This window comes from Phoxinus phoxinus (assembly GCF_949152265.1).
Source record: "Phoxinus phoxinus genome assembly, chromosome: 19".
NCBI classification, from domain to species: domain Eukaryota; kingdom Metazoa; phylum Chordata; class Actinopteri; order Cypriniformes; family Leuciscidae; genus Phoxinus; species Phoxinus phoxinus.
Window position 1 is genome coordinate 29,867,157 of NC_136894.1, and position 11,210 is coordinate 29,878,366.

Below are 11,210 nucleotides of genomic sequence, written 5' to 3' on the forward strand. Positions count from 1 at the left end.
ACACACTACTACACACTTCTACTACACACTACTACTACACACTTCTGCTACACACTACTACTACACACTTCTGCTACACACTACTACTACACACTACTACTACTACACACTTCTGCTACACACTACTACTACACACTTCTACTCAGGGTCCGAAATTAACACCCGCCAAGCGCCAAATGCGGGTAGATTTTCCATTTGGCGAGTAAATCTCAAAAGGCTATCCGCCACACTGGCGGGTGAATGTTCATACCAAAATAGTAATGTAATAAAATGTTTGTCCCGCCATAGTCATATCTGATCGGTGAGTAGCCGAATGTAGACGAACTGCTGCGCGTGTGAAAGGGCGCACGTTTAACTGAAGAACGAGCAGAGAGAGAGAGCGAGCCCCGGTCGCGCGCGCGCTCTCTCTCTCTCAGTGGAGCCAGGCGAAAGTATAAAGGCTTCACCGTCTCCTAAGCGCTGTCTTCAGCATCCCGCAATCTTCAGCAAATTAACACCCGCCAAGCGCCAAATGCTGGTAGATTTTCCGTTTAGTTAGTAAATAATAAAATAAAATGTTCGGACACTCGGGAGGTCGTGAGATATTGCACACGTTTCGAGTCAGTTAAACTGATAATCGCGTCAAAGCAGCTGGTACACGGCACGACTGTCCGGCAGCAATCACATGAGCTTTCGCGCTAAACACAAGAGACCGGAGTTTTCAATGTTACAGGCAATAGCTTCAGATAGAAAATGACAGAAATGTGTGCGCAAATGAACAGTAGCCATTCCTTTCAACATAAAAACGAGAGAGAGAGAGAGAGAGAGAGAGAGAGAGAGAGAGAGATTGTGTGTGTGTGTAAAAAAAAAAAAAAAAAAAATGTTTGTTATAGCCTAAATTTCAAATTTTGCTCTGGACAATTTTTTATGTTTGTATTCAACATAATACCTTATTATCTCAATTAAATGTACTGAAATTAATGTATATGTGACACAAAAAGGCTGTTTATTATTTTGGCCGGTAAAAAATATGCTTGGCTGGTGGATTTTTTAATCTACCAGTCCCCGTGGCAGGTGACCCAAAAAGTTAATTTCGAACCCTGCTTCTACTACAACACACTACTACACACTTCTACTACACACTACTACTACACACTTCTGCTACACACTACTACTACACACTTCTGCTACACACTTCTACTACACACTACTACTACACACTTCTGCTACACACTACTACTACACACTTCTGCTACACACTACTACTACACACTACTACTACACACTTCTGCTACACACTTCTGCTACACACTACTACTACTACACACTACTACTACACACTACTACTACACACTACTACTACACACTTCTGCTACACACTACTACTACTACACACTTCTGCTACACACTACTACTACACACTTCTACTACAACACACTACTACACACTTCTACTACAACATACTACTACACACTTCTACTACACACTTCTACTACACACTACTACAACTACACACTTCTACTACACACTACTGCTACAACACACTACAACACACTACTACAACACACTACTACACTACTACTACTACACACTTCTACTACACACTACTAACTACTACACACTTCTACTACACACTTCTACAACACACTAAAGCCCTATTCGCACGGGATTTGTATTATCTAGGGACCTCTAGTCATTTGTAATAATTGCGGAGGTTGTCTGTGATCTTAATCCTGTGCGAATCGGTCATGTCTGTAAATTGTAAAGTAATAATTCCCCCGCAAATGACCGACCATATTTCGCCGAACACCGACGTTCTGTGATAATATTAGTCCCGTGCGAATCGGCATCTCTGATTTTGTCCAGGATTTGGCGGGGCTGTATATATTTTTCAAGGTATTTCTTTACTTTGCGCCTTTTTATTAATCTTTCGCGAAGAATGGAAGCTGCGTTGGTTTTGACAGTGTTTTGGGCACTGGGTCATATCGCACACCGACACCATATACAATTTGCAGAAAAAAGAGAAAGCTGAAAACCACCGGAAGAGCAAAGACAAAAGGAAAGATTAGATGGATGACATATAACAGCATGCGTGAAGTAGGCATTCTTCTGTTTATGATATATCATGCGTATATCTAGACCTAACGACAAGACATTTCCAAACAATAGCCTATCAAAAATAATGCACAATCAAGCAAGGGGGTTTCACATCATAATTTCGAGTTTAATGTTACAAATAAATCAAACGTAGGCCTAAACCTTGAGCTCTTAGATTTTAACCTGGTGAAATGTTTTTTTTTTTTTTTTTTATCCATCTAACCAGACCCTCATACGCAAAAAACCATCTAGTCGCCCACTGAAAACAGATTTCCACTGGGCTAAAATAAATATAATATGGGTATAAACTACATTTTTATACATTTTTATTATTTTTATATCCGGGTTCCGGGAGAAAAGTCAGTAAATTCGAGTAAAATCACAGGCTTCGCTTATCCTGTGCGAATGCGCCACACGAAATTCAGATGTCGCGGGGTAATTTCTAAATCACACGAGGTCCCTAGATAATACTAATCCCGTGCGAATAGGGCTTAAGATGCATGTCTTCTGGGAAAGGGCGATCTTGACCAGAAGAAGCTGCAAAGTAAACCAGATTTCATTCAAGACTCGTCTACATCTGTCCAGAGCTGGACTGGGTTCACTGAGCAGGTTCTACACTGACCATCAAGAGCACTTCACGAGCCGCCCGGATCCCTAAACCGTTGGAGATAATCAAGCGTTTCTAACGGAGGAACCACAAACAGCAGCTTGCACACAGAGAGCAGGACTTTAAATCACTGACAGAACAAAAGCAGGTCGAGTGAATGGAGATGCAGCTGCTTCATGAGGCCTGACCGGTCCGCTGATGCATTGTGGGTAGAGACGAGGTGACACAAAATACCATCTGTGAGGGAATAACTCACATCTATAAAGCCTCAAGCCCCTGATAAAATAAAACTGACACACTGACACAGACAAAGAGAAGCGCAGCAGAAGGCACACACACACACACACATACACACACACACACACATTTAGAGGTCGATGAATTCAAACCCTAAATGACAATCACATGACACACACACACACTCACAAGCTCACTTCCACACAAACTCACAGAATCGCACAAACTCACTCACAGAATTGCGCACACACACACACACACACACACACACACACACACACTCTCTCACTCTCTCGCGCACACACACACACACACACACACACACACACACACACTCACAAACTCACTTTCACACAAACTCACAGAATCTCGCACGCACACACACACACACACACACACTCTCACTCTCTCGCGCAGACACACACACACACACACACACACACACACACACACACACTCACAAACTCACTTTCACACAAACTCACAGAATCGCACAAACTCACTCACAGAATCACACACACACACACTCTCACTCTCTCGCGCACACACACACACTCACAAACTCACTTTCACACAAACTCATAGAATCGCACAAACTCACTCACAGAATCGCACACACACACACACACACACACACACACACTCTCTCTCTCACTCACACACACTATCACTCTTACTCTCTCGCACTCTCACACACACACACACACTCTCTCACTCACACACACTATCAATCTTACTCTCTCACACACACACACACTCACAGAATCGCACACACACACACACACACACACACACACACACACACACACACACTCTCTCTCTCACTCTTACTCTCTCACACACACACTCACTCACTCACTCACTCACAGAATCGCGCACACACACACACACACACACACACACACACACACACTCTCACACTCACACTCACACATACAAACAAACAAACATACACACAGCCCAACAAACACCCCAATAAAACACTGGTGCACATACACAATCACACTCAGGTTCCTCAGCTGCTGTTACCCAACCCAGTTAAACCAGCAGATCCCCCAGACCGGGCTTGAGGACCAGGACACTATAATGAACTATAGGCAGGTCTATAGTGTGTGTTCAGCCGGGATCAAAGCCTCAACGACCTCTCTGTGTCAGGTCATGCGAGCGCTCACCTCCACTCGTCCTGCGGGCGGTTCTGCTCGTACTTCTCCCTCACGTGGGACACGCCCATGTCCGGGTGCAGCCAGTGCACGTCGCCCGACGGCCCGTGAGAGAGCCGCAGCCCGAAGCAACACACCAGCTTCACTTTATGGATGTCCACGATCTTCTGAATGATTCCCTGCGGACGCAAAACACACACAGATCATAAAAACCCCATAATACACGCCATACTGCGATATATACACTGATTTACAGAACCCTACACATCCTGCGGGTGTTATTAGATGATTGGAGAGTGTAATGGATCCTTCATGAGACTGAATATTCCCGTCACACACACACACACACACACACACACACAATAACTGCAGTGGAGTCAGAGACATTAAGACATTATTAAGAGAAATTAAAAATATATATTCCTCAAGGACGCATTAAATTGATCAGTGACAGTAAAGACATTTATAATGTTACAAAATATTATATTTCAAATAAATGCTGTTCTTTTGAACTTTCTGTTCATCAAAGAATCCCATGTTTTAAACATTGATAATAATCATAAATGTTTCTAGAGCATCAAATCAAAACACTGCATATCTGTGACCCTGGGCCACAGAACCAGCCATGAGGGTAATTTTATTGCATAATCTTTCCATTGATGTGTAGTTAGTTAGGATATGACAATATTTGGTCGAGATGCAACTATTGAAAATCTGGAATCTGAGGGAGCAAAAAAATCGAAACATTGAGAAAATCTCCTTTAAAGTTGTGCATTTATGTTCACGATTGTGCTGCATTCACTCACAAAAATACATGTTTTATATATTTACAGTAGGACATTTACTAAATATCTTCATGGAACATGATCTTAATATCCTCATGATTTTTGGCATAAAAGAAAAATGGATAATTTTGACCCATACAATGTATAGTTGCTATTGCCACAGATATACCCGTGCGGCTCCAGACTGGTGCTGTGCTCCAGGGTCACGTATATGACAGGCTCAGGTGACTGGGTTTCAGGCCTGACAGGAAGGAGAGATTGACTAACGCTCAGCACATAAACAGCGCTCAGGCCAGCTGGAACCCACAGCTACACGTGGCCTTCACATTACGACCGAGGGTTTGGCAACCGGTGGTGTTCGGGAATAACAGAGCTGGATTTCCCACTGCATACTGGCACTGGGAGCACTTTAAAGGGGTGGTTGAGTATGATTTCACTTTTCTAACTTTAGTTACCGGTAGTGTGTAATGTTGCTGTGTGAACAAACAACATCTGCAAAGTTACAACGCTCAAAGTTCAAAGCAAAGGAAGATATTTGCTTTTAAAGAAATAGTTTTTTAAGGACTACAACAAACGGCTGGTAGAAACTACACAACATTCCTCCCGGGTTAGTGACATCACTAACCCTAAAATTTACATAAACTCCGCCCCCGGAACACGATTTATAGATTATCATGACAGAATATGCTAATCAGTGACTAGAAGATAACTACACATAATCAACATAAATTCATCAACTAACCATTCAGAAATGTCCTGTTCTTCTACATGTTGTCACTTCTTCTTGAGTCTCTCCATCATTGTCTCCGGTTTGAACATAAACATTGAAATGTTCAGTGCATGTGTGTGAGTGTGTGTGTGTGTGTGTGTGTGTGAGGTAAAAGGACACAAGCTCTTGAAGCTCCGCCCTGTGCCGGGAGCAGCAGCTCATTTGCATTTAAAGGGACAGACACAAAACGGTGTGTTTTTGCAAACCCTCAAAAAGTGACAATTTTAACATGCCATATAAAAATATCTGTGTGGTATTTTGAGCTAAAACTTCACACACACTCTCATAGAGATTTATTTTACATCTAGTGAAAAGGGCATTATACCACCCCTTTAAATTGCACTTTCTGTAAGATCTCGGCCTTTACAATAAATCATGTTCTAGGAAAAGAGACTAATGAACCATAAAGATCAACTCAAGCACTTGCCATTGGTAAAAATAAAATAAAAATACAATAAGGAAATTTACACTATGCATATCACAATCTAAAAAAAACAATGCACATGAAATTTAAATGAACATCCATTTTGTAATTAACTAGTCGCCCCCTTGAATATACAGAAGACGTGAGTGAAGTTGTTGGTATCGGCCTGTTAATCCAAGAGTGAAACGACAGCAAATCTCTCATTAGAATAATTAAAGTGCTTCATTTGGCCGAGTTTAATGAGATAATCACTGCGGTGTAGATCAGCAACTCAAATTAATCTCTAAAAGATCAACTATATGATACATTAACATGCTTTACAGCTAAAAACGTATAGAATTATAAAATGGATAAATCCGGTTGAATTCATTACAACAGCGTTTCCGCAGAAATAAAATATTTTAAAACACTGCATTGTATTTCTTAGCATAATTAAAACAACATGAACAAATTAACATGCACTAAAATAAAATCATCAAAGATGTTAACAACTCTCACTGTCTTTTCTATAAAATTACCTTCTATTCATTCATAAAATAACTTTTTGCATTTAATTTCAGCAATGGTTTAAAATGTCATTTGTTGCTCAGTATCATTAGCATCACAAGTAATGTGCATGCAAATAGTCAATTAGAAGTTGCCATTCAGATCCTGCTTTGTTATTTTATATTTAGGTGTGAATGCTAATGCATCAATTTATATTTACCGGTACATATTCATTTATTCATTAAGCAGACGCCCAAAGCAACTGGAAATAATTCAAAACTTATAAAAAGTTTTCCTTCTCTAAAATATGTGAGTCATGTTGACATGTTTGCACAATTTAATAGTCAAAGTTTTTAGATTCTCCGTTTCATTCCACAAAATATTCCTGATTTTAATCTTCTCCAGATAAAATCCGTGCAGCTGGAAATCTGAACATCTGTGGTAAAGCTTGAAAACATCCTGCATTAGAAATGCCCACTTGTGTCAAGATTAAACCACCCACACACACACACACACACACACACACACACACACACACACACACACACACACACACACACACACACACACACACACACACACACACACACGTCTGAGCTTCAGGCTTGTTTAATCTGGACCTCAGCCAGACCTCCACATGCTCTCAATGATCAGAAGACAAACTCTTTGTTCTGTGGATTAAGGCAAGGAAACACAGATGAACAGGGTACAAATATTAACTATTAAAATTCCCCATATTTCCCCAGTTGATTAATCTCAGTAGATACAGACAAATGTTATGTTTAATTAAGCTGTAAAGTTTGGTGTGTGTAAAGCTGCTGAAGTCTTAAACTCACTCACCACCTTTAAGATATGTAGTATTGCAATTTAAATCTACAGATGCAAATAAATAAAGACTTAAATGTGTATTTAATGGATTTAGTCTAAAATAAGATATGTTATGGAAGCAAAATCTCAACTGACAGTGCATGAAAAAAACAATGCTTTTGTCTGCAGTGTCTTGCCTTAACATGCACTGAAATGTCTTCTTGTCACTTAAAGGAACACTTCACCGCTGTAAAGATAAATGTGTCTTTAAAATGGGTCATTTATGTAGTAGAAAATGTGCAATTATTTTTGAATTTGGATCCTTCTAGACTGAGAAAAGCCAGAACATTTATTTGTGGCTCATGTGGATGAAAGAGAACAACTCCCAGAATGCACTTGCTTCGCTGCCCTACGAGGCCACTCCCACCGGTAAGAGCACAGTGCCAGTTAAACAACAAGGCTAGGCTAATAGTGAGTCTCCGTGACGAGTCTGCCCGGGATTTCAAGACCGCCCAAAATGTCCGGGATTCGGCTTTTGCGTTCTACAGTCGTCGTTCATCATGTTTACTGCGGCGAGCAGGACGAGACTGATGGCCGCGGGAGAACGGCGCGAGGCCGGTGGCGTGATTACTGATGAGCGGCACCTGTGAGACGCACCGGTCTCGTATCTCTCACGGAGGAGCGGGAATTTTCTTAGCAATGTTAAAACGCACATCAACCCATCACTTGTTTAGCGTTCATGTGAACACTACATTCAGATTCACCGATCGGGATGAATTCAGTGAGATTGAAACAAAAGGTGTGTGTGTAAACTATGAATGGCGACCGCAGAAAGCAAAAGCCGAATCCCGGGCGTTTTGGAGGATCTTGACGGCCGGACATGTCCGGGAAAAAGAGGATGGTAATCGCTACTACTCAGCTTTCTCCACAGAACAAGAAACTGTTAGCTTAGCTTCCAAATAAAAGATGGCTGACACTATTTGTTCATTCTGTGAGTGAGATCCTCCCTCTATGGGCGGGTCGAAAACATGCGGATCTAGCGCCTCCTACTGGCTGTAGTCTTTAGCCTCTGGCCAAAAAAGCCTCCGATGACGCAAAATGAAAATTTTTGCGTCATCTGAGGATTTTTTACAGACAAAACATACATAAATCTCTCGTCTCAGGGGGATATGAGGGAGTGAAGCACGGTAATGTGAAAATACTACAGGTTTTCTACTGATACAAAGCTTAATGCTAAATCCTGAAGTATCCCTTTAAAATCATCACACATGGCAGTTTGTGTCCAGACTGAGCGGGTCAGTTAGAAACGTGAGAGGTCACCAGAGACCATCCGATCAAGAGGACCAGCATGTTTAATCTTCCTGTGGATTTGAACACAACAATCCGCTTAACACACACGCTGATCAATACAACTGCTGCGTCTCTAACCGTCTCGGCTCTGTCCTCCCGAGTCTGAAATCAATTCAATTTCAGGAGAGAAAATTAAACCTTTCGGTGAAAGCTGAGCTTCAGAAGGGCTTGTATGTTTCCTGAAGAGACACATTTACATGTCTGAACACACACAGGCACACAAATGGGGATGGATGGTTTGTCACCAAAACCCATCCTGCACTCATGAATCAAAAGACTGTCAATAAAGCGGAAAAACACACTTATGTTGCTTGGAAGCTACCAGTTTGTTGCTGGTTCGAGGTGGTCTACTTGCTCTAAAAACCTTGACCAAGCTGGTCTGACTGATTATATCCAAACCAAAGTTCAACCAAACAACCATCAAGACCTGCTCAGACCAGCTAATGACTAAAATGACCAACTCAAACCACCTGGAAACCATGTAAAATCCTCAGGAAACAGTTTTATCTGGATTTGTTAGTATGAAAAACAGATTCTAACAGAAAATATGTTTTTTTTTATAACTACAAAAATTATTATATGTTTCTGATTGATATAATTATTAGGGGTGGTTAATCTGTCTGATTTCCTGATTCGATTCGATTACGATTATTGAAGTCCCGATTCGATTACAGTCTATTTTCGATTATTAACGATTCTCGATTATTGATTTTCCATTTCACAACAGTAAATTCACTACAGTAAAAATCACAACAATAACAAATTATAACAAACTTCAACATATTCTGAATCTCTATTAACATAAAATACGGATGTCCACGCATCACATGTTACAGCTATCCTACCCGCTTTCTTCAGTGATTCCATGACTTCGGTTTTGGTCTTGTTGTAGAGTGTGGGGATCGCTGTGTCTGTAAAATATCTCCGAGATGGGACGTTGTATCTCGGCTCCAAAGTGTGCAACATAGCGCGAAAGCCCTGGTTCTCAACGACTGGATGCAAATCCTTGGCAATAACAGTTGCGATTGATTGTGTAATGCGCTTTGCCCTTTCCGAGCCGGGTGGAAGCTTTGACAATATTGTTTCCACGCTTCAGAGTTCCGTCTTTTGCGTTCCGTCAATATTACGTTATTATCGATTTTCAAAAAAAAAAAAAAAAAGAATTTTTTTTTTTTTTTTTGAAAATCGATTTTTTGCATTTGTGAATCGATTCAGAATCGTCCACGTCCGCATCGCGATGCATCTAAGAATCGATTTTTTTCCCCACCTCTAATAATTATAGCTATGTATTATTTAAAGTTCTCCTGTGGTGAAAATACAGCTTTTAATGTTGTTTATGTGTCTATGTGGTGTTTTTAATACGCTTTAAGAAAAACCATGTGTAAGTTCATAAGTGGACAGCATTGCTGAGTATTTTCTGCTTAAAACTGCAGTGAACCAAAGACAGTCTCAAAAACACGGTTTGAAATCGCTGGTGTTTCTGACGTCACAAACTATCTTGTAACCAATCAGATCAACGTGTGATCGTCAACCAGTGGATCTCTGAGTGAGTGAGTGGAGGCGGGGCTCATTTGCATATTCATAGAACTGCGCATACTAAATGAAGCAAGGGTGACGAGTTACATTCAAGCTATTTTAAGGCATGAAGAAAGTTTTTTTCAAGGAAAAAAACGTTTAAATGCCATTTTGGTGATCAAATATAAGTTAAGGGATAAAATTATTGACTACAAGGGGATTTTAAATTCCAAAAATACAGATGATAAAGTATTTATACATAAATGAATGCAGCATTTGCTGTACTGAAGTAGATTTTATGATGATTTTTAAATAAAAAATATTATGTCTGTATATGATGATTCTCATTGCATTGATACAGTAATGAGAAACTAACTAAAACCATCAAGACCAGACAATGACAAAAAAATGTCAAGCTTGGACCACCTTAAAACCATGTAAAACCCTCAGAAACCGGTTCTAAAAGCTACAGATATTGATGAAGGACACTAAACAGAACTTATGTGACCTTGTGACCTTTTTCTTACCCTGACGTCAGTTGCGTCTCCATGTCGGATGTTGCTGGACCAGGTGCTGCGCTCGCTGTTACTCTCGAAGTGATGGAGGACCTTCAGGACCCTGTCCGGGGCGCCGGGGGCCCGCTCCGGCCCCGCACTCAGACGGGCCTTGGCCCCGGGGCCCAGGGTGTAGTTCTGGTTGGGCTCCAGGTATGCCGTCGCCATGCCTTTGTTGTGCGCTAAGTGTCTGTCATATTCTGTGCGAAAAAACAAGAGGAGGGGAAACCGGTTAGGGTCATTTTGATATAAAAAATAAAATGAAAATTGCAATCAGGCTTAGTGCGATTATCAAATCACAACATGATCCAATTCTGAGCATCTCGGTTCAGAGTAAAGGCAGTAAAATCTCTGAAATAAAAATATTAAAAAAATAAATAGACATTTATAATAAATAAATACAATATATATTTATATAACACACCACAAAATTCCTAAAT

The 11,210-nt window shown here is 40.7% G+C and overlaps 1 protein-coding gene across 25 annotated transcripts in view; it reads right to left on the reverse strand.

Annotated features, from left to right (window-relative positions):
- The window catches only part of ptk2aa (protein tyrosine kinase 2aa), a 111,901-nt gene that overhangs the window by 48,485 nt on the left and 52,206 nt on the right, over window positions 1–11,210 (reverse strand). For all 25 annotated transcript variants that reach the window (XR_013795089.1, XR_013795090.1, XR_013795091.1 and 22 more), the window contains 2 exons: window positions 10,744–10,970; window positions 4,093–4,259 (listed from right to left, as the gene is read on the reverse strand). Coding sequence is in view for 20 of the 25 variants with exons in the window: in XM_079591107.1 (XP_079447233.1) it covers window positions 4,093–4,259; window positions 10,744–10,970 (394 nt within the window). In the remaining 5 variants the exon portion in view is untranslated. The remainder of the gene's footprint in view (window positions 1–4,092; window positions 4,260–10,743; window positions 10,971–11,210) is intronic.